This window comes from Adiantum capillus-veneris, chromosome 26 (assembly GCF_014529385.1).
Source record: "Adiantum capillus-veneris isolate H3 chromosome 26, ASM1452938v2, whole genome shotgun sequence".
Classification (NCBI taxonomy): domain Eukaryota; kingdom Viridiplantae; phylum Streptophyta; class Polypodiopsida; order Polypodiales; family Pteridaceae; genus Adiantum; species Adiantum capillus-veneris.
Window position 1 is genome coordinate 130,295,384 of NC_140956.1, and position 25,034 is coordinate 130,320,417.

At 45.0% G+C, this 25,034-nt stretch overlaps 1 protein-coding gene across 1 annotated transcript in view; it reads left to right on the top strand.

The window, feature by feature from the left end:
• The first annotated feature begins 369 nt into the window (after window positions 1-369).
• The window catches only part of LOC147424205 (F-box/kelch-repeat protein At4g39560-like), a 48,018-nt gene continuing 23,353 nt past the window's right edge, over window positions 370-25,034 (top strand). Inside the window, exon 1 of the mRNA XM_086502079.1 lies at window positions 370-642. Within this exon, the coding sequence (XP_086358205.1) occupies window positions 460-642 (183 nt within the window). The 5' untranslated portion in view covers window positions 370-459. The remainder of the gene's footprint in view (window positions 643-25,034) is intronic.

The window sequence follows — 25,034 nt, forward strand, 5'->3', positions numbered from 1 at the left end:
TTTGGAGTTTAGCCTTCATTTGACACGTGTAAAGGACTCCCCCTTCCGCCATATTAAGTTAGTTTAGATGGGTTGGTTCTATCTGATATTTAAAGCAATATTTTGCTTCTACAATATAGCACTTCAAACATTTCTCTTTGCGTGTTGTGGCTAAAGGCGACATCACATAGCTGAGGGTCGCCATTGTACTAATAGATCTTAGTGTAGAATGTAGATGTAGAGATAATTATGGCCTCTTGTAGGCCAGAGAAAACTATTGACAAAAGCATCTGCCCTAGGAGCTTGGGTGCATAGTAGGCCTCCTCTAGGCCATAGAAAACTAGTGACAAAAGCGTCTGCCCTAGGAGCTTGGGTGCATAGTCCCGGTCGTTCTTCTTGTGCACTTTTTTGGTGTATGAGGAGAGCGGCCCCCAAAACAAAAATGTAGATGTAGAGAATAGTGACGGGGAGAAGGGGGCGATGGATTTTCTTCCAGACCATCTACTGCAGCAGTGCGTGTGGAGGCTGCCCACACCTGACCAGGCTGTCGCGCGATGTGTTTGCCGGCGCTTCCGTGATCTCTTCGCTGGTCCCATCTCCTTTGATTTTAGAGCTCGTCTGCAGCGCTTAGAGCCTTGGCTCTGCGTCATCGGAGGTATCCAGGTATGCCGACGTCAAATCAGATTCCTTTTTCATCGCTCACACACACAAGCAAAGGAGCAGTTTCATTACAATAGTTCTGCTTTGTCTCCTGCAATGACCATATGAGGTTTCTCCAGCCAGACGACATCGCAATTACAGGTCTGTATGGGGCTCGCCTGCTGGCCGTTCGACCCATTGCCCACCTCTACCGGTTAGCAGGCAGGGGTGAGTGTTGTTTAATGACTTGCATGTAAGTTTTCCGGGTGATCACATCTGCCCAGGCTGAGGGATGTGTATGCTGTAAGGTTACCGAGCGTGAGTGTAGACCACTGGTAAGGTAAGAATCCAATGATCAAGATAGAAGGAGAGCAACCAATTGCCAATCAAGCAATCAAGATTCTGCATTCTCGTGGATAAAACTTTCCAAGGAAGTCCAAAGCCATGGCCTATGAATCTCAATGCCAATTTGGAGATCATGGTTGAATTGATGACCAAAAAGAGATCCAAGATCCTCTCCATAAGATAATAGGCGAAGTGCGGGTTGTACAAAGGGTGCAAGGGTCCAATAGAAGTCTCTGTCCACCAACGGATGGTGGTGTCTTCTCTGGGATGTCGATATTCTCATATGTCGTAAAAACAACCAAATTCACTCCTATGGTAAGTAGTGTGACGGAAGGGGCATCACATGCCAACTGAAAGAATAGACTGAGATAGATGTTTAGCACTTCAAACAATTGAACTGAAAGAGAGAGACTTCACACGAGACACAGAGTGGCACCCCTTTCGGCATTTCTTTATATTGCTACAACGAGGTACAACACTTGTGGCTTTGCTCTGCATTTGTCACAAACTGCTGACGTGTCAAAGCCTAAAGAATGGATCCAACTTGCAGATGCTGGTCGAGGGGGCCTAAACCCTAAGAAGAACAAGTAGCAAAAGAAAAAGAAGTCCTACCAACTTATGGGGATCCCGTCCGATGGGGCCCCAAGTGACATAAAGGATTAAAATAAAGCAAGATCGGCACACCACACGCAAAAACTGATGATGTGGCAGATTTTCAAAAATTGCGCTGGCATGATGACGTGGCAGGTTGTACGGATTTCCGCGTTTTGCGTTGGCTGATGACGTGGCAGCTATACGAATTTCCGCGATTTATGCTGGTAGCTTTTTGGCTTTGCTTTTGGACCAGATGCTTTTAAGTTTGAAGGCCTTTTATTGTAAACCGCTTTTGGGGCCTAGGACCTTTCAATATGAGGTTAGGGCTCATTCTTTGGTGTTAGGTGCAGCGGAATGAATGTTTGCGCTTTGCTCAAGATGAGTGCTCCGAACTGTGCTCAAGGTTCCTTTTGTTCTTATGGAAGGGAAAGCCTTCCGTTCGTAATGAGAGAGTGCTATGATCACAAACAAAGTGAGTGGATATTGTGCGTGCAAGTGTATGAGACTGAGAGATAGAGAGAGAAGAGAGATACGATACTAGAGACGTTGTAAAACCCTCCTCCGAAGGCCCCACTCTCGTCGGTGAGAGTGGTCTACTTATGATTGCACAATCTGGTACAATGATGATGCATAAAACAGATGCAGATCTAGGCTATGTCGACGATGACAACCGGGATGCCGATGACGACAATAGGGCTGAAAATGAGATGGTTCTAACTGCTGTCCAAAAACGCTAACTGCTGAAATCTGTTGCGATGGAAAACGCTGGTTCGAGGCTGTTTTGTACCGCTGAAAACGCAGGTTTTGCCTTCCCAAAACGCTGCTGTTCCTGCTGTGTTCGGTGCTGAAAAACGCTACCAGATTTGATGCGGCTCAAGCTGAAAACGCAGCCAGATCTGCTGTTGAAAAACGCTAGGATAGGCAGCCTTCTAGCGATGATGAACACGCTGATTTTGAGGCTATGAAGCTGCGCGGTATTTGCCAAAAACGCCAGGGTAAAGGTTTGTGATGAAGCAACAAAAATGCTAGGGCTGATGGAAGGGGAAAGCGCCAATGCAGATGCTGCTTGGTGGTTCTTGTTGAGAGAGAGGAGGACCTGTTGCCAAAGGCCTGCTGTACTCCTGGCTCGTCTGCCATTTAGTGCTAACTTTGGTTTGCTTATATATTTTCTTACCCAAATTGCCCTACCTACTTTTGTTGGAAAGTAACTTAAATTAATAAGTGAAAAATGTCAAAAATAGGTAAAATAGGCTAAATGCATTGGAAAAATCCCTTAACTGATTCTAATGGATTCTGATGGGAATACTTATGATCATGCTGTGTGCAACCAGAGGATATGCATCTATACTAAGTGACTGGGCATGCACGGTCAACGAATAGACTCACAAAAGTGCCAGATCACTTCTAATCTAGACTGACTGGACTGATTGAACCTTGATCATGCTGTAGCTTGTCCACGGACACATAGGGTTGGATGTGTCACGTGACATCCCCTCCTTTTCAAAGTGAGGCACTGGTACCGAACTGTATGGCGTCGAGGGAGATCGCCAATAGCATCCGGAATCTTGGAAGGGACTCTTTGCCGGCCCACTCTGATGTGTGGGTTGTGCGGTACTTGAACTTCATAAAGGTCTGCAACGCTTGCTTCTTTGGGCCGCGCCGAAAGCGACAAAGTCTTCTGAGTCTCCTTCAATGCTTCAACTTCGTCTAGAGTCATGCTTCTTTCTTCTTCAAGAATCTCCATGGCTGAAAATTCCTGAACCCATTTTCAACACAAAACCATGAACATACCTATTCCATGTAAAGTGAGTGGAAAAAATCTTGTCTTCCTCAAAGACTGTGCATGCAATGTAGATGAACAAAGAGACGGAGTGACAAACCGTTCATTAAAAACATGCAAACAATGAGATCGAATCTCTCTTTGGATCTAGAGCAATCAACTGTGGCAATTCACAACGGAAATGCGCATGCTTGGTGCTCATACTTTTATGTGCTCTTTCTACAAATGTGTCATGCCAAGGAAGAGACATGAAATGCGACTTCCTTGAATGCATATTTTTCAGCTTTTCATGAAAAATCCGCATACCTTCGTGCATCCATGAGTGAAACGTGCTCAAAGTACAATATGTCATGCCTAGGAAAAGGGATCACATAGAAACACTGATTAAAATACAAGAAACGATCACGAATGAAACACTCGTACAATGCGTGCGTATCAATCATGCGAACACATAATACTTCCTGTGAGGGTTCTTTGGACCTAGGCTCGAGAGTCAAGATCGATCCTTCGTGATTGATCGAATCTGCAACGAGGTTAGCTTCGCTAGCAAAAGCATCAACTAACACATCATCCTTGTGACCAATCACAACTTCTTCATGCAACTCATCATGCTTGTGAGAAATCACATCTTGATCATGCAAATCATCATGCTCGTGAAAAATCACATCTTGATCATGCAAATCATCATGCTTGTCTTTATCATCCAAATCATCATGCTGATCATTGTCAATCAAATCATCATGCTGCTCACAATCATGCAAATCCTCTTGTGTCATGCTTTGGAGAAAAAGAGACTGATTGAGTCTCCTTCTCATGAATCCGTTCAACCTTGTCCTGCATATTAACAATGAGAGATGGAGAATGAACAATGTCCTCTCCATGAATGACAATGGGAGAATCACTTTTGGCGTTGAGAGTGAAAGTGTTAGCCTCCCAATCAATGAGAGGGTTTAGCATCACGAAAATATCGAATGTCCAAAATCATATCACATCCTGAGAGAGGAGAGACAACAAATCTTCTAGTGAAGGGAGATTGTTAGATTGCAAACAACACATCAAGGCACTCCTCCGTGATGAGAGCGTCCATACCGGAAACAAAGCCGGAGACCTCGATAGGAGATCTCTGACTAACTTCTAGGCGGGCTCTTTCAACAAGAGAGGGACTGATCACATCATGCATACTACCTTGGTCAAACAATATGACAAAACACTGCCCCGTCATATGACCATAACATTTAATGAGAGAATCATCAATGGGAGGGTCATGAGAAACTTGGGGCACACTCGTGTTATCATTAATTGCATTGACAGAGGCAGTGGGTTCTGTGGATTCTTTAGATTCATTCGCTTCAAGCTTAGGACATGTTCTTTTTATGTGACCCTTAATGTGACAATGAAAACAACGACCTTCCTTAGAATAAGTGCTTTGCTCTTCCGACGTGATGTATCCTCCTACAATTCCTTGTGCTACCTTTTCATCTGGAGTAAGCTTAGGTTTAGCAATTGTGTTAGCCTTACCCTTAGATTCATTGGAAGAATTCGTTTCTGAGAGACTGTTGGAAGATTAGTTAGAAGAGTTACCATTCTTACCGTTTTGAGGGTTCTGAGAAGTCTGCGAGGTACTTGTGGAAGTCTTGTTCTCCTTAGGCTTTCCCTTGTTGTGCTTCATCTCTTGTGCGAGAGCAATCGCTACCGCCTTGTTGAGATCGATTGGGTCCAAGACTTCTACATCAAACTTGATATAGTCGTCTAAGCCATAGAGGAAAGCCTCTTTGCGTTCATTATCCGACTTGCGTAATTAGGTACCTAGTTGCAAAACACGATTAAAAAAAGACATAACCGGCATACCATTTTGCTTGAGAGCGTGCCAATCGTCCTTCAATCGTGCAAGGTACTGAGGTGGCATAAACCGCGTCTTGAGCTTGTCTTGGAAATCAGCCCAATTGAAGGAAAGGGACGTGAATTCGTCGGCTTCCTCTAGGTGCGCGGCTAACGGTGCCGCTTGCCATGCGTGGTACCAATTAATGGCATTAGCGGCAAGGTACATGGCCGCCGTCAAAACTTTGCTATTTCCTGTCTTCTTAGTTGTCGCAAAATAAACATTAAATTGATGCAATGAGGAATGAATAACCGTAGCATCTATCTTACCATCATACTTACTGAAAGTCAACTTCTCAGTGATTGGATGGTTGGAATCCGCATCGTGGCTTGTGTCACTTGAGGAACTCACACGATCTTTGGCTGGTTCGGATTTCGAGGCAAGTACTTGTCAAATCAACTCTTGAGTGCGTAGTTCTCTTTGAGTCTCTCGCTCGATCTCCAAGGCCACTCTTTGAGCGGCACGCTCGGCCTCCAAGGCCGCACTTCGTGCTACCGCTTTCTCCTTTCTTTGTTCTTTTCTTTCTTTTCGTTCGTCGCGCTCGTGTTCTAAAGCAATGCGATTTGCTTCTTGTTGTGCGGCAATTCTTTCGTTTCTTTCGTCACGCTCGTGGTCCTTAGCTTCCTGTTGTTCTGCTTTTCTTGCTAGTTGTGCCAACGCAACTCGATTCGTTTCTTGTTGTTGTGCCATCATGTCCAACATCGACTTGACCATCGTCTCCATAGAAGTTGGTACAACTCGTGGCGTAGATGGCGAAGGGGGAGGGTCGGAAAAATCTCTTGGTGGAGAGAACTCTTCGTCGCCTCTCTCATGCTCATCACCTGTATGCGAAGTATCCATTCCGCTTCGGGTAACGACCATGCACTATGGTCTTTGGTTCTTAAGTTTACGAGGAACTTGGGTTCTTGAGGGTCGTGAGGTTCTTGAGGGTCGTGAGGTTCTTGAGGCTCTTGAGGTTTTCTTTCGCTTGCAAACCGCGTTTGAGAAGGATCTTCTCTTCACCCGAGTTCTACTCTTTTCCGTGGGCGCACCCCTTGGCGGCCTTGCGCTCACATCAAGGTTGCTTTTTCCCACCTCACGTTGATTGGCCGGCCGCTAAGTGAACGGTCCGCTCTCAATGAGTGAAAAGAGACACAAGGGGAGGTTGGAGAAGCCCTTCTTTCTTGGGATTCCTGTCATTCTTCAAAAACACGATTAGGAATCGACACGCCCAAGCGAACTTGGGTTCGTGCGACCGCAACAAGCAAAAGAATATTCTTGTGATTCTTGTGGTTCTTTTCTTGAGTGATACATAACACTGCCAAAGCTCTGATACCAATGTTAGGTGCAGCGGAATGAATGTTTGCGCTTTGCTAAAGATGAGTGCTCCGAACTGTGCTCAAGTTTCCTTTTGTTCTTATGGAAGGTAGAGCCTTCCGTTTAGGGTTGTCCACGTTCGACGTACGGGACGTTCCGTACGACTCGTACGTTCCGTACATGACTCGTCCAATTTTTGTTTTTTTTTTGTTTTTTTGTTTTTTTTGCGAGGCGATTTTTGGTGTGGGATTGTTTTGCATCTCGACTGCATTTGACCAAGAGCCCAATGGCTGCATTGGCTCAGACAACCATGACCTATATGCGACGAGGCTCGGGTAGCGGATCTACTATGGCTGCCACTGTAACAAACTTGGACCCTCCAAGTCAAGAATCAACCGCGACAGCACCAAATAACCACTTCAAAACAATTCACAGATCACAATAGATTTGCACTGGCCCGGCGGAGTTCCGTGCCTAGAGATATTGGCCCCAAAGACTGGCGCCCCTTTCGGTATTTCTTTTTGTATTAATCAATCATCAAAGTACAAGAGAGCGGTTAGGGTTTCACTCTCAGACTCTGCGTCCAGATGCTCTGAGAAGTGAGGCCCTCACCACTAATTTAAAGGTTACAAGGGATGCCCAAAAGCAGAGCCCCAAAAGCTTTTAAAATCAAAAGCATCAGTTCTCTCTCTCTCTTAGAGAGTCTTTTCTCTTTTTTTTTTATAAAAAAAAAGCAAAAGCAAAATTCGCGTCGCTCATCATTTTCCAAAATTTTTTTTTTTTTTTAAAATTATAAATAATCCGCCTCCGCGATTTCCGGAATTTAGGGTTTTTGGCAAAAATTAGGGTTTGCAGGAATTTTAGGGTTTCTGGCAGAAATTAGGGTTTCTGCTGTCCGCCACGTCATCACTTTGTGACATACCCCCCTCTTGAAAGCATTGTAATCGACCGCGATTACGCCTGCAAAACCGACAAAAGCCATAAACCGTCTTAGCAGACACTGACTGTTAGTACCTACGTACTAGGAACACACATCTAGCACATGTACAAAATCGACAGTCACATCACACGACATCACAGGACATCACCAGACATCACAGGACATCACATGACATTCAACATTCATTCGGATCTTAGACCATGATTTATCGGCAATGTAGCTAGCAATCACATCTAGGTCCAATCGGGACCTCATCGATGTCCGATTGACTAACCCCTATTGCAACCATGTCTATTCGAGATCAATCAGACCAAAATGCTGCAGTCATTTCGGCTATCAGTTCCTGCACTCACAAGAAGTCAAGAACAAATCAGTATCATAATCAGGAATTCCATTTCATAAAGTCATCCAGCAGAATACTGTCAGCTCTCAGTATCCCTGAAGCTCAAAGAGACATCAGTGACTTTAGTATCAAAATCGAGGCATCTGTTGACAAAGGAGTGGAGCGACTCCCCTCTTGTGCATCCCACTGCACCAGATCTTCGGCCAAGCTGAGTTTCTGGGTTCCGTTTGGAGTAGACTATGCTAAACCAAAACATCGAGGTAAAGTTTCACAATCCGAGGAGTATCTGCTAGGTCCTCCTCCTCCATCCACTTCGCATCAAATGCAGGAAAGTTCTTGAACTTAACCAAGAACCGCCTTCGGACTTTACCTTTCTTCGTATCATTATGTGCCAAAATCTGTTCAGGAACAAGGATCTCCTCGTTTTCTTCCACTTCGGGTTGCTCATCAGGCTCCCCATCATCAGGCACATCACCCTTAACAGGGTTCAAGAGACTCACATGCAATGCATTATGAATCCTCCAAGTATCTGGCAGGTCCAATCGGAAGGAGACATCATTTATCTTGTCAGTAATCTGGAAAGGTCCGTAGTATCACATACTAAGCTTTGGAAAAAGCCTCTCCTTTCCCCTTTTTTTTTTCTTAGGCGTGCCTTCTCAAAAGTAAGAGCACCCAATCATCCTCCTTCAGTTTCCAGTCGCGACGATGGCGATCCGCTGCCTTTTTCTGTCGTTCTTGAGACTTCTGTAAAGTCTCGTGAACCTTGGCAAAAGCCGTATCCAAATCTCGCGAATATTCATCCGCTTCAAATTTCTAATCTTTCGTGCTCAGGAAGGATGGAACCTTCGCAGCAGTTTCAACAATCTCTCACGGCGTCTTCCCCGTCGAAGAGTGTATCGTGTTATTGTAGGCAAATTCCACCAAAGGTAAGTTCTTTTCCCATTGAGTCTTCTGATGCGAGATACAAGACTTCAATAAATCTAAAATCACTGAATTGGCAATCTCAAATTGCCCGTCAGTCTGCAAGTGGAACGATGACGAGAACTGCAACCGCGTCCCAATGTTCTCCCAAATTGCCTTCCAAAACAAACTCATAAATCTGGGGTCTCTGTCGGAGACAATCGTCTCAGGCGTGCCATGTAATCGGAAAATCATCGTGATCATTCTGTATTCTCGGGAGATAAAAAAAATGAAATCCATTTCAATATTTTCCCAGGGGCGGGTGGGTGGGTATGGGTAAAGGTTGTAACAATCCCTGTGCCTTCTAGCATACCAAGCAACTGCGCACAAACTCTTCCACATCCTTCTTCAGTCTCCGCCAAAAGAAATCTCTCTCTACCCCTTTCATGGTGGTAGCAATGCTGCGGTGACCCGTAAAAGGTGGACAGTGGCAATCAGTCATAACCTTTTCCCTCAACGGCTGTGTAACGCACAACATAGTCTTTTTCATCAAGTAGCCTTCTCGAAGGGAGTATCCAGCTACTGTCTCCCCATCCCGTATCCGTGTGAAAATATCTGCAAAATCTGTATCTGTGGCACACTGATCGACCATATCCTCGAAGCTCCTATGATGTATCGCGGAAATAGCCAGAACCAACGGTTTCCGAGACAAAGCATCTGCCACCACATTCTTCTGTCCCTGCACATGGACAATCTGGAAGTGAAACTGTGACAAGATGTTCGCCCACCGCATCTGCTTTTTCCGAAAGCTGCTTCTGTGACAAGAAGTAGCGCAAACTCTGATGGTCTGTAAAGACAATAAAATCCGCTCCGAGTAGGTAATGCCGCCACTGAGTAAGAGCATGGATAACCGCCAAAAGCTCTTTCTCATAAATCTGTGCTGTCATCTCCGGCCTAGAGAACAAACGGCTCTCGTAAGCTATGACATGGCCTTCTTGCATCAAGACCGCACCCAGACTACGACCACAAGCATAACAATATACTTCAAATGACTTCTGCAAGTCCGGCAAAGTCAAATCTGGTCCCGTAGTCAATTTCTCTTTCAATGTCTGAAAGGCAGTCACCTCTGTGGGTCCCCACGAAAAAGGTACTCCTTTCTGTGTCAAGATATGCAAAGGGGAAGCAACCTCTGCAAACTTTCGTATGAACCGCCTGTAGTATGAACATAGTCCCAAGAAGCTTCTAACTTCATGGACATTCCTCAAATCGGGCCAATCACGGATAGTCTCTATCTTGGCCGGGTCCATTTGCACTCCTGTTGTGTTGCTGACACAATGTGTCCCAAAAAGTGTATCCATGGTAGGAAAAAATTCACTTTTCTTTGCATTAATCACTAGCGTGTGATCTCGTAATGCCTAAAAGACTTGAAGCAGATGATCTCTGTGTTCTGCCTCATTCTTCGAGAAAACAATGATGTCGTCAAAGAAAGTGCCAACAAATAGCCTGTACTCTCGAAAAATCCTGTCCATCATCCGGTTAAATGTCGCAGGAGCATTGGTTAAGCCAAAAGGCATCACCAAAAACTCAAATAACCCAAAAGTCGTCCGAAAAGCTGTCTTGTAGACATCTCCTGGCGCTATCCTGATCTGATGATATCCACTCTTCAAGTCAATCCTGCTAAAGCACGAGGATCCCTGTAACCTGTCGAGTATATCATCGATCCTAGGAATCGGAAATCTGTTCTTGATGGTGATTTCGTTGAGAGTGCTATAATCGATGTACATTCTCCAAGATCTGTCTTTCTTCAAAATCAACAACACTGGAGAGCAATACGGTGAAGTACTAAGCTGGACAAGACCCTTTTCCAAGAGGTCTTTCACTGAGTTCATAATCTTTTCATTCTGTACTCGGCTCACACAATAAGGTGGCCGATTCGGTGGTGTGCTTCCAGATATCAGATCAATGGTATGATCTTCAGGCCCTCTCAAAAGCAATCGGCATGAGCGTGGAGAAAAAAATCTTGGCGTTCTTTTCTTCAGGTCAAAACATATTCAACTTTTATCCATGGTTCAGTTCTCCCAAAAGAATGAGTAAGAAAACTGAAGTTCATCAAGTACAATCTCTAAGCCCTTCATTTATCAAAGTCGCTTTCTCGGCCCGGTAGTCAACCACGGCGTAGTTCTTGTGGTACCAAGGGATCCCGAGTAGAACGTCACTCACGTGCCCTGAACACTCCTGTCATTGCAAACGAAGTTTGCCAATGCTCGGTGTAATGGCAACATCCCATCCGGGTGCCAGTCGAACTACCTCCGCCAGTGGCGTCAGTCTGTCGGGCGCAGTTCCAAATCGAGCCGCCAATTCCAAGTGAAAAGAAGTTGGCCTTGGCTCCTTCAAAAGAGCTTCTTGATCCTTCACTTTGCCCCAAAAAAAAAACGGCAAAGTTTGTACTTTCATTCATTTGATTCGGTGCAAGTCCCACGCCATGTGGTACCAGTTCTGCTTTTCTATCTGCCTTTTCTGCCACATTCCTCAGCTGCTCTCGAACTCTCAGACCTGTCGTCGTCTTTATCATTCTGTTCTTTCTGTGCCTTATCAGGGCACTTTGCGGAAATATGTCCATGTTTCCCGCATCCAAAGCACTTCCCCTCTCTGATGAAGCGAGCTCTCTCCTCAGGAGTAAGCTTGGGTCGTGCATCCTTTTTTTTTCTCTGGGTTGCTCTTTTTCATTCTACTTTCATTCCCAGAAGTCTGTTTGGCTCGTTGTGTCATGGCCTCATCTGTGGGGTAGGTCAGACTGCCAGAGTGAATGGCAAAGCTCCGCTTCGCATGACTCATCAACTCCTGAATAGAAGCTGACTTCTGTTCCAAGCAGTGATCTCGGATCTCTGTAGGTAGACCCAAGGTAAACCGCTCAATTTGTTCTCTGAACGAGATCTTCTTGAATGAAGAGGCGGGTAGAAAAGAGCTCCAGAATCTTTCACAATAAGAATTCACTGTATCGCTCTTGGTCATCCGGAGATGGTTCCAAGCAGCTCGTATATCTCGCTCAAACTCTTGAGTCAACCAAGAAGAAATAAAAAGCCTCTTGAATTTCAGCCATGTAACTGGCACAGTCTTGCTTAATAGAAGCGTGGACCACCAAGTACGAGCATTCCCCTCAGAGTAAGAGGCAGCTCTCCGAATCTTGGAGTGCTCTGAATAGCGTCCTCCCGCGAAAGCGATGTCAAACTGCTGTATAAGAGACAAAGCCTTCGAAGCATCTGAGTATCCTGAAAAGTATCAAACTTGATCGAGTGGCCACCTTCCTTAAACTCTCGGACTTTCTTACTGTTATCTTCGAGAAAGTCATACCGGTTGGCTTTGTAAAAATTCTTCTTGTTCGCATAAAACTTTCCGTCATCGGAATCTGAGCTGTCTGTAGACGAGTCCTCAGTAGAACTGTCAGTCTCTGGGCGAGATGTAGCCTTCTTTGCCTTTTTCTTGCCCGTTCCGAAGCTTTGTGTCTTGCTTCGCTTTTTGCTTTTTTTCTGTCTTCTTCGCTCTAATCCGAGGAGCTAGAAGAACTGTTAGAAGAAGAAGAAGAAGAACTGGGTACTCCTTCAAATCGAACACGCTTCTTCCGTTTCTTTGCTTTGTCGAATGTCGACTGACGACCCAAATATCCCGGGAAGTCAGTACCTTTGTTCTGCTTTTTGCCGTGCTTTTTGCCGTGCTTTTTGCCTTTCTTTTGCACGTCGAAAAGCTGAGCAATCCGTGCATCAACCACGTTCTCCAGTTCCTTCTCCGTATATTTCTTGGAGGTAGAAGGTTTCTTGAGAGCGGGTTTCGGGAGTGGTGTTGTGGTTCTCTGCCACTCCATCTGTACCTCTTTCAAAGAGGTCTGGTTCATATATTTTACCATCTTCGGGTCCTTGGCAAAATTGAGCATCATCTTTGTTGCATCGCCAATCAATTGACGACGCTCCATCTCTGTTTGCTCCGCCTGAGTAGGCCGAGGCGGGCCATACTCTCTGTCTGAATCTTCGTTGTGATCCCAGCCCGCATCTCCAGATGCAGAGGGAGTCGACTGATCATTGCCTGAAGCCATAGGTGCCGCGGAAAAAAAAAATTTCGGGGATCGGATTTCCCGTAGAAGAGAAATCGGCCGTGCTTTGATACCATTGTAACAAACTTGGACCCTCCAAGTCAAGAATCAACCGCGACAGCACCAAATAACCACTTCAAAACAATTCACAGATCACAATAGATTTGCACTGGCCCGGCGGAGTTCCGTGCCTAGAGATATTGGCCCCAAAGACTGGCGCCCCTTTCGGTATTTCTTTTTGTATTAATCAATCATCAAAGTACAAGAGAGCGGTTAGGGTTTCACTCTCAGACTCTGCGTCCAGATGCTCTGAGAAGTGAGGCCCTCACCACTAATTTAAAGGTTACAAGGGATGCCCAAAAGCAGAGCCCCAAAAGCTTTTAAAATCAAAAGCATCAGTTCTCTCTCTCTCTTAGAGAGTCTTTTCTCTTTTTTTTTTATAAAAAAAAAGCAAAAGCAAAATTCGCGTCGCTCATCATTTTCCAAAAAAAATAAAAAAAAATAATTTTTTTAAAAAAAAATAATCCGCCTCCGCGATTTCCGGAATTTAGGGTTTTTGGCAAAAATTAGGGTTTGCAGGAATTTTAGGGTTTCTGGCAGAAATTAGGGTTTCTGCTGTCCGCCACGTCATCACTTTGTAAGTCACCACTTTGGAGATCATGATTCTTCTTTCTTCGGACATTGCCGTTTCCAATGTCCATGGACAGATCTTTCATGTTCTAACTTGTAGGACTTAAGTTACAAGTATTTAGTACTAATTACTAAGGTCTATGTCATGACTCATATGATCTATCATGTGTAAGATGCATGATTTTTTTTTGCATCGTACGTTACGTCACCGTACGTCTAATTTTTTTTAGTTTGATTAGTACTGCACGTCTTCGTACGTGTACCCGTCGTACGTGACCGTACGTGTCAACTATGCTTCCGTTCTTAATGAGAGAGTGCTATGATCACAAACAAAGTGAGTGGATACTGTGCGTGCAAGTGTATGAGATTGAGAGATAGAGAGAGAAGAGAGATACGACACCAGAGACGTTGTAAAACCCTCCTCCGAAGGCCCCACTCTCGTCGGCGAGAGTGGTCTACTTATGATTGCACAATCTGGTACAATGATGATGCATAAAACTGATGTAGATCTAGTGTCACGTGACACATCCATCCCTATGTGTCCGTGGACAAGCTACAGCATGATCAGGGTTCAGTCAGTCCAGTTAGTCTAGATTAGAAGTGAACTGGCACTTTTGTGAGTCTATTCGTAGACCGTGGATGCCCAATCACTTAGTGTAGATGCATATCCTTTGGTTGCACACAACATGATCATCAGTATTCCCATCAGAATCCATTAGAATCAATTAGGGGAATTTTCCAGTGATTTTAGCCTATTTTCCCTATTTTTGACATTTTTCACTTATTAATTTAAGTGACTTCCCAACAAAAGTAGGTAGGGAAAATTGGGTAAGTTAATATATAAGCAAACCCAAGTTAGCACTCGATGGCAGAAGAGGCAGCAGGAGCTCCACGCTCAACAGACAACTTCTCAGCAGACCCCCCCAAGGAGACCTAGCGTTTTGCAGATCCTGCATCACCTAGCGTTTTTCCCCATCAGATCAGCCTCGGCTACCGCAGACAGCAAGAGCCCCAGCGTTTTTGCAAGAGATCAGTAGATCAGCCTAGCGTTTTGCATTTTGCAGAACCACGGCAGTAGCAGGACCAAAACTCAGCCCTAGCGTTTTTGGTTGTAGATCAGCCTTGGCGTTTTGCACCTTTACCGCGACGGAAAGTCAAGTACCATTAGGTTTTCAGTTTTCAGCAGTTAGTACTCGCAGATCAAGTCCCGAACCTCGCAGATCTCACCTTCCCTCAGCAGTTCCTCGCCGCACGGTCAGTTTCTGCAAGGTTTACAGTTTCAGCCCGAAAAACGCAGATTTCAGCATCTGCATTTTCAGCGCATCGTCATCGCATCGTCGTCATCGACATCGTCATCGACATAGAGTCAGAATTCAGCAGATAGAAGATTAACAGATTTCAGCCCATAGCGTTTTTGGACAGCAGTAGAAAGATTGCAGATTTCAGCCCTTAGGTCGTCGTCGTCATCATCGTCGTCATCGTCGACATAGCCTAGACTTGCATCAGTCACATGCATACCATTTGTCCCAGATTGTGCAATCATAAGGCCCCACTCTCGCCGATGAGAGTGGGGCCTTCGGAGGAGGGTTTTACGTCTCTAGTGTCGTACCTCTCTTCTCTCTCTATCTCTTAGTCTCATTCACTTGCACGCACAGTGTCCATTCACTTTGTTTGTGATCAGAGCATTCTCTCATTAAGAACGGAAGGCTCTCCCTTCCATAAGAACAGAAGGAACCTTGAGCACAGTTCGGAGTACTCATCTTGAGCAAATCGCAAACATTGATTCCGCTGCACCTTACATCTAGGCTATGTCGACGACAACAACCGAGATGGCGATGACGACAATAGGGCTGAAAAAGAGATGGTTCTAACTGCTATCCAAAAACGCCAACTGTTGAAATCTGTTGCGATGGAAAACGCTGATTTCGAGGCTGTTTTGTACCGCTGAAAACGCAGGTTTTGCCTTCCCAAAACGCTGTTGTTCCTGTTGTGTTCGGTGCTGAAAAACGCTGCCAGATCTGATGCGACTCAAGCTGAAAACGCAGCCAGATCTCCTGCTGAAAAACGCTGGGATAGGCAACCTTCTAGGGATGATGAAAACGCTGATTTCGAGGCTATGAAGCTGCGCGGTATTTGCCAAAAACGCCAAGGCAAAGGTTGGCGATGAAGCAACAAAAACGCTAGGGCTAATGGAAGGGGAAAACTCCAATGCAGATGCTGCTTGGTGGTTCTTGTTGAGAGAGGGGAGGACCTGTTGCCAAAGGCCTGTTGTACTCGTGGCTCATTTGCCATTTAGTGCTAACTTTGGTTTGCTTATATATTTTCTTACCCAAATTGCCCTACCTACTTTTGTTGGAAAGTCACTTAAATTAATAAGTGAAAAATATCAAAAAAATCCCTTAACTGATTCTAATGGATTCTGATGGGAATGCTTATGATCATGCTATGTGCAACCAGAGGATATGCATCTATACTAAGTGACTGGGCATGCACGGTCTATGAATAGACTCACAAAAGTGCCAGATCACTTCTAATCTAGATTGACTGGACTGACTGAACCCTGATCATACTGTAGCTTGTCCACGGACTCATAGGGTTGGATGTGTCACGTGACATTTGGCATGCCTCATGGAGAAGGTGCAGAGTCTGGAGTTCCGACTTGTACTATGTTGATGCAATATAAAGAAATACTGAAAGGGGCGCCAAGGTTTGGGGCCAATACTCTCTGGGGTGGAATTCCGCCGCTCCGTGTCGCGTGTCGTCTCTCTCTTTCAGTTCAGTTGTTATTGAAGTGTCAAAAGTCTGTTCACTCCGTTCTTTTCTATTGGCACGTGGTGCCCGTCTTGTGACAGTGGTATCAGAGCCAGGTTTGTCTGACCAATGGTTACTCTCAGCACCTCCAAACGATGTAGGTTGCGGTCTGGGGGGCTTTTGGTTGTAAAAGGTCTCTATATCTCCCGGTCCGGACCTTTTTAGGTTATGCGGGAGGAGTGATGAGGGAGTCGTTGGATATCTTCCGGCCCGGGCCTTGTTAGGTTATGCGGGAGGAGTGTTCATCGGCGACTTTATGTTTCTATGTCTTGTAACATGCATATGTAAGCATGTGTGTTGCATTGTGATGTGCCAGCTACTGAATATTCCTAATTGGATGAGATTGCCTGGGTATGTTATTTTTTAGTGCATCAAGATACCCGTGGAAGATCAATACTGCCACGTGACACATCCAGCCCGGACCTTGTTAGGTTATGCGGGAGGAGTGTTCATCGGCGACTTTATGTTTCTATGTCTTGTAACATGCATATGTAAGCATGTGTGTTGCATTGTGATGTGCCAGCTACTGAATATTCCTAATTGGATGAGATTGCCTGGGTATGTAATTTTTTAGTGCATCAAGATACCCGTGGAAGATCAATACTGCCACGTGACACATCCAACCCTATGTGTCTGTGGACAAGCTACATCATGACAAGGGTTCAGTCAGTCCAGTTTATGAAGTGTTCTGGCACTTTTGTGAGTCTGTTCGCAGATCGTGCATGCCCAGGCACTTAAAGTAGATGCATATCCTCTGGTTGCACGCAGCATGATCATCACCATTACCATCAGAATCCAACAGAATCCATCGGAGCCTTTTCCAGTGCATTAAACTTATTTTCCCTATTTTTGATATTTTTCACTTATTATTTTAAGTGACTTTTGTTGGGAACTGAGTAGGGCAATTTGGGTAAGATAATATATAAGCAAACCTAGGCTAGCACTATTCGGCATAAGAGCAAGGAGAACACAAGCCAAGGGCAGCAGGTTCCCCCTCTCTCTCTCTCTCTGTAAGGTGCAGCGGAATGAATGTTTGAACTTTGCTCAAGATGAGTGCTCCGAATTGTGCTCAAGGTTCCTTTTGTTCTTATGGAAGGGAGAGCCTTCCGTCTTTAGTGAGAGAGTGCTATGATCACAAACAAAGTGAATGGACACTGTGCGTGCAAGTGTATGAGACTGAGAGATAGAGAGAGAAGAGAATACGACACCAGAGACGTTGTAAAACCCTCCACCAAAGGCCCCACTCTCTATGGCGAGAGCGGTCTACTTATGATTGCACAAATCTCTTCAATGCTTGGCCTTGCCGACAATGAGGACGACGACGAGATGGGCTGAAAACTGAAAACGCTAAGGGTTGGAATCTGCAAACCTTTATCTGCTGAATTCTGACTCTATGTCGATGGCGAAGATGCGATGACGATGCGCTGAAAACGCAGATGCTGAAATCTGCGTTTTCCGGGCTGAAACTTTAAACCTTGCGAAAACTGACCGTGCAACGAGGAATTGCTGCGGAAAGGTGAGATCTGCGAGGTTCGGGGGTTCTTCTGCGATGTCTAAAGGCTGGAAACTGAAAACGCTGGTGTTGCTTGAGGTTCCGTTGCGGTCATCTACAAAACGCTGAGGTTGGTCTGCAAATAAAAAATGCTAGGGCTGAATTCTGTGATTTTGCAAAAACGCTAGGCTTTTGCTGTGTCTTGCTGTCGCTGGGTTGGTTTGCAATGCAAAACGCTGGGGCTGATCTACAATGGAGAAAGACGCTAGCTGTCCTTGGCTGAAAACGCTAAGTCTCCTGCCCGGGGGGTCTTGCTGAGAAGTTGCCTGTTGAGCAAGGTGCTCCTGCTGCCTCTTCTGCCAATTAGTGCTAGTCTAGGTTTGCTTATATACAAACGTAGCAAAATTGCCCTACCTACTTTCCAACAAAAGTCACTTATAAATAATAAGTGAAAAATGTCAAAAATAGGTAAAATAGGCTAAATGCATTAGAAAATTCCCGTGAAGGATTTTGATGGATTCTGATGGGAATGCTTATGATCATGCTGTGTGCAACCAGAGGATATGCATCTACACTAAATGATTGGGCATACACGAGCTGCGAACAGACTCACAAAAGTGCCAGATTACTTCCTATTCTAGACTGACTTGACTAAACTGAACCCTTGTTATGCTGTAGCTTGTCCACGGACACATAGGGTTGGATGTGTCACGTGACATCCCCTCCTTTTCAAAGTGAGGTACTGGTACCGAACTGTATGGCGTCGAGGAGATTGTCAATAGCATCCGGAATCGTGGAAGGGACTCTTCGCCGGCCCACTCTGATGTGCGGGCCGTGCGGTACTTGAACTTCAGAAAGGTCTGCAACGCTTGCTTCTTTGGGCCGCGTCGAAAGCGACACAAAGTCTTCTGAGTCTCCTTCAATGCTTCAACTTTGTCTATGGACGTAGATCCATCTTCTTTAAGAATCTTCGAGGCTGAAAATTCCTGAAACCACTTCCAACACAAAACCATGAACATACCTATTCCATGTAAAGTGAGTGGACAAAATCTTGTCTTCCTCAAAGACTGTGCATGCAATGTAGATGAACAAAGAGACAGAGTGCCAAACCGTTCACTACACACACGCAAACAATGAGATCGAATCTTTCTCTTCTGATCTAAATCAATCAACTGTGGCAATTCACAACGGAAATGCCGATGCTTGATGCTCAATCTTTCTTGTGCTCTTTCTACGAATGTGTCATGCCAAGGAAGAGATATGAAATGTGACTTCCTTGAATGCATACTTTTTAGCTTTTCATGAACAATCCGCATACATTCGTGCTCATTCATGAGTGAAACGTGCTCAACGTACAATATGTCATGCCTAGGAAAAGGGTTCACATAAAGACGCCGACTAAAATACAGGAAACGATCACGAATGAAACACTCGAACAATGCGTGCGTATGAATCATGCGAACACATAATACTTCCTGTGAGGGTTCTTTGGACCTAGGCTCGAGAGCCAAGGTCGGTTCTTCCTGAAGGGGTTCTTTGGACCTCGGCTCAAGAGCCAAGATCGATCCTTCGTGATTGATCGAATCTGCAACGAGGTTAGCTTTGCTAGAAAAAGCATCCACCAACACATCATCCTTGTGAACAATTATGTCATCTTTATGCAAATCATCATGCTTGTGAGAAATCACATCTTGATCATGCAAATCATCTTGCTTATCATTGTCAACCAAATCATCATGCTTATCATTGTCAATCAAATCATCATCATGCTTCTCATATTCATGCAAATCCTGTGTGTCATGCTGTGAAGAAGAGAGAGTCTCCTTTTCCCGAATCTCTTGCATTTGTGCCTGCACTTGAGAAAAGAGTCGCAAGAACTCATGTGTTGGTCGCTCTTGTCACGTGACACATCCCAACCCTATGTGTCCGTGGACAAGCTACACCATAGCAGGGTTCAATCAGTCCGATCAAGTTAGATTAGCAGTGATCTGGCACTTTTGTGAATCTATTCGTAGACCGTGCATGCCCAGTCACTTAGCATAGATGCATATCCTCCGGTTGCACACAACATGATCATTAGAATTCCCATCAGAATCCATTCTCATCAGTTAGGGGAATTTTCCAGTGCATTTAGCCTATTTTCCTATTTATTGGGATTTTCACTTATTATTTTTAAGTGACTTTCCAACAAAAGTAGGTAGGGCAATTTTGCTAAGTTAATATATAAGCAAACCCAAGTTAGCACTTTCTGGCAGAAGAGGCAGCAGGAGCACCTTGCTCAACAGGCAACTTCCTATAAATAGGAAAATAGGCATTTAGCCTATTTTCCTATTTATTGGGATTTTCACTTATTATTTTTAAGTGACTTTCCAACAAAAGTAGGTAGGGCAATTTTGCTAAGTTAATATATAAGCAAACCCAAGTTAGCACTTTCTGGCAGAAGAGGCAGCAGGAGCACCTTGCTCAACAGGCAACTTCTCAGCAAGACCAACCCCCGCGACTACTCTGGCGTTTTCTCCACAGAAGACCTAGAGTTTTTGCATCAGATCAACCTTGGCGATTTGTGCACAACAGATCAGCCCCGGCGTCACCACGACACAGCAGATCAGCCTAGCATTTTTGCATTTGCAGAACCCCGGCGACAAAAGGACCAATTTCAGCCCCTGGCGTTTTTGGATTTCAACAGCAAATTAAGACCGGCATTATTCACCTAAAGTGTAGCAGATTCAGCCCATAAAGACCATCAGTTTTCAGCCCTAAGAAACCTCATTTTTCAGCCAAGAAAACGCAGCCAAAACAGTCATTTTCAGCCACCGAAACAGTCCCGAAATTCAGCGATTAGAAGATCTCAGATTTCAGCCATCGTCGTCGTCGTTGTCGTCGTCATCGTCATCGTCATCGGCATAGACCAAGTTGCATAGTCCATTGCATACGCGTTGTACACCTTTGTGCAATCAAAGAATAGACCACTCTCGCCGACGAGGGTGGGGCCTTCGAAGGAGGGTTTTACAACCTCTCGGTGTCGTATCTCTTCTCTCTCCTTCTCTCAGTCTCATTCACTTGCACGCACAATATCCACTCACTTTGTTCGTGATCATAGCACTCTCCATGAGACGGAAAGCTCTCTCTTTCCCTAAGAACTAAAAGGAACCTTGAGCAAATAAAGATCACTAATCTTGAGAAAATACAACATTCATTCCGTTGCACCTAACATTGGTATCAGAGCTTTGGAAGTGTTCTGCATTACTCAAGGAAAGAACCACAAGAACCACAAGAATTTTTTTTTGCTTGTTGCGGTCACACGAACCCAAGTTTACTTGGGCGTGGCGATTCCTAATCATGTTTTGTTGAAGAGTGACAGGAATCCCAAGAAAGAAGGGCTTGTCCAGCCTCCCCTTGTCTTTTTTCACTCATTGAGAGCGGACCGTGCACTTAGCGGCCGGCCAATCGACGTGAGGTGGGAAAAAGTAACCTTGGTGTGAGCGCAAGGCCGCCAAGGGGTGCGCCCGCAGAAAAGGGTAGAACTCGGGTGAAGAGAAGATCCTTCTCCAACGCGATTTGCAAGCGAAAGAACACCTCAAGAATCTCAAGACCCTCAAGAACCCAAGTTCCTCGTGAACTTAAGAACCCAAGACCCGCAAGAACCCAAGTTCCTCGTGGACTTAAGAACTCAAGACCATAGTAACAGGGAATGGCCGTTTTCAGGTCTCCGTTCCCCGTTCCCATTCCAAGTTCCCGTTCCGAATCCCCGTTCCATGTTTCAAACATGAGTACCCGTAACAGGGAATGGCATTTTGTTCGGCGTTCCCGTTCCGCATTCCCGTTCCGGTTCCCCGTTCCTGGTAACTATGCCCAAGACCCCAAGAACCCACAAGAACCCACGATTGCAGAATGGTCATCACTCGAAGCGGAATGGATACCTCGCTTGGAGGTGATGAGCATGAGAGAGGCGAAGAAGAATTTTTCCCACCAGGAGGTTTTTTCGACCCTCCCCCTTCCCCATCTACGTCAAGGATTGCACTAACTCCTATGGAGGCTTTGAACCAGATGTTTATGGAAAGGAAGTTAGAACGCGAAGCAAGAAATGTAGAAAGAATGACAGAATTTGATCGTGAATGCAAAGAAAGAAAAGCAGAAATGGAACGCAGACACGTAGAAAGAAAAGCAGAAATGGATCGCAGGCATGCAAAAGACAAAGCAGAAAGAAAAGCAATACAAGAACAAAGCGACCGACAAAACAAAGAGTTTTGGCAACTCTATTCTCAAGTTCAAGCACAGATACAAGAGATTTGGGGAAAGGAGACTCTCTCAATCTCTTCTTCTCCAAAGCATGACACACAAGATTTGCATGATTGTGCGAAGCATGATGATGATTTGATTGACAATGACTTGCATGATGATTTGAAGCACAATGATAAGCATGATGATTTGGATGCCAATGATTTGCATAATGATTTGGATGACAATGACAAGCATGATGATTTGCATGACCAAGATGTGATTTCTCACAAGCATGATGAGTTGCATGAAGAAGATGTGATTGTTCACAAGGATGATGTGTTAGTTGATGCTTTTTCTAGCGAAGCTAACCTCGTTGTAGATTTGATCAATCACGAAAAAGCGATCTTGGCTTTCGAGTCGAGGTCCAAAGAACCCCCATAGGACGATTCGATCATTTAGGACGAATCGATCTTGGCTCTCGAGCCTTGGTCCAAAGAACCCCCACAGGACGATTCGATCATTCAGGACGAATCGATCTTGGCTCTCGAGCCTTGGTCCAAAGAACCATCACAGGAAGTATTATGTGTTCGCATGATTGGTACGCACGCATTGTTCGAGTGTTTCATTCGTGAAGGTTTTCTGTATTTTAGTCAGCATCGTTATGTGATCCCTTTTCCTAGGCATGACATATTGTATGTTGAGCACGTTTCTCTCATGGATGAGCACGAATGTATGTGGATTGTTCATGAAAACTTGAAAAGTTTGTATGTCAGGAAGTCACATTCCATGTCTCTTCCTTGGCATGACACAGTTTCCGAAAGAGCACATAATAGTGTGAGCACCAAGCATGGGCATTTCCATTGTGAATTGCCACAGTTGATTGATTTCGATCAAACAGAAAAGATTCGACCTCATTGTTTGCATGTGTTTGATGAATGGTTTGTCACTCCGTCTCTATGTTCATCTACATTGCATACACAGTCTTTAGAGAAGACAATATTTTTTTCCTTCACTTTACATGGAATGGGTATGTTCATGGTTTTGTGTTGGAGATTGTTTCAGAATTTTCAGCCATGGAGATTCTTGAAGACGAAAGACGCAGGACTCTAGACGAAGTTGAAGCAAGAAAGGAGATTCAGAAGACTTTGAGTCGCTTTCGGCGCGGCCCAAAGAAGCAAGCGTTGCAGACCTTTATGAAGTTCAAGTACCGCACGACCCACACATCAGAGTGGGCCGGCGAAGAGTCCCTTCCAGGATTTCGGATGCTGTTGGCGATCTCCCTCAACGCCATACAGTTCGGTACCAGTACGTCACTTTGAAAAGGAGGGGATGTCACGTGACACATCCCAACCCTATGTGTCCGTGGACAAGCTACACTACAACAGGGTTTAGTCAGTCCGATCAAGTTAGATTAGCAGTGATCTGGCACTTTTGTGAGTCTATTCGTAGACCGTGCATGCCCAGTCACTTAGCATAGATGCATATCCTCCGGTTGCACACAGCATGATCATCAGAATTCCCATCAGAATCCATTCGCATCAGTTAGGGAAATTTTCCAGTGCATTTAGCCTATTTTCCTATTTATTGGGATTTTCACTTATTATTTTTAAGTGACTTTCCAACAAAAGTAGGTAGGGCAATTTTGCTAAGTTAATATATAAGCAAACCCAAGTTAGCACTTTCTGGTAGAAGAGGCAGCAGGAGCACCTTGCTCAACAGGCAACTTCTCAGCAAGACCAACCCCCGCGACTACTCTCAGCCCTAAGAAACCTCATTTTCAGCCAAGAAAACGCAGCCAAAACAGTCATTTTCAGCCACCGAAACAGTCCCGAAATTCAGCGATTAGAAGATCTCAGATTTCAGCCATCGTCCTCACCGTCGTCATCATCGGCATAGACCAAGTTGCATAGTCCATTGCATACGCATTGTACACCTTTGTGCAATCAAAGAATAGACCACTCTCGCCGACGACAGTGGGGCCTTCGGAGGAGGGTTTTACAACCTCTCGGTGTCGTATCTCTTCTCTCTCCTTCTCTCAGTCTCATTCACTTGCACGCACAATATCCACTCACTTTGTTCGTGATCATAGCACTCTCCATAAGACGGAAAGCTCTCTCTTTCCCTAAGAACTAAAAGGAACCTTGAGCAAATAAGATCACTAATCTTGAGAAAATACAACATTCATTCCGCTGCACCTAACAGCTCTTTCCTTTGACGGCGGCTTCCATTCTTTCTTGGTGTTTGCGCTCCATTTCTGCTTTTCGTTTTGCTCTTCTTTCTGCGTGTCTGCGTTCCATTTCTGCCATTTTTTCTGCATTTCTTGCTTCGCGTTCTAACTTCCTTTCCATAAACATCTGCTCCAACTCCTCCATAGGAGTTAGTGCAATCCTTGACATAGATGGGGAAGGGGGAGGGTGGGAAAAATCTCCTGGTGGGGAAAATTCTTCTTCGTCTCTCTCATGCTCATCATCTCTAAGCGAAGTATCCATTCCGCTTCGAGTGATGACCATTCTGAACTCGTGGGTTCTTGTGGTATTGGGTTCTTAAGTTCACGAGGAACTTGGGTTCTTGTGGGTCTTGGTTCTTGGGGTTCTTGAGGGTCTTGAGGTTCTTCTTTCGCTTGCAATCTGTGTTTGAGAAGGATCTTCTCTTCACTCGAGTTCTGCTCTTTTCCACGGGCTCACCCCTTGGTGGCCTTGCGCTCACACCAAGGTTGCTTTTTCCCACCTCACGTCGATTGGCATGCTGCTAAGTGCACGGTCCGCTCTCAATGAGTGAAAAGAGGCACAAGGGGAGGCTGGACAAGCCCTTCTTTCCTCAGATTCCTGTCACTCTTCAAAAACACGATTAGGAATCGACACGCCCAAGCGAACTTGGGTTCGTGCGACCGCAACAAGCAAAAAAAATTTAGTGGTTCTTTCCTTGAGTGATATAGAACACTACCAAAGCTCTGATTCCAATGTCAGGTGCAGCGGAATGAATGTTTGAACTTTGCTCAAGATGAGTGCTCCGAACTATGCTCAAGGTTCCTTTTGTTCTTATGGAAGGGAGAGCCTTCCGTCTTTAGTGAGAGAGTGCAATGGACAAACAAAGTGAATGGA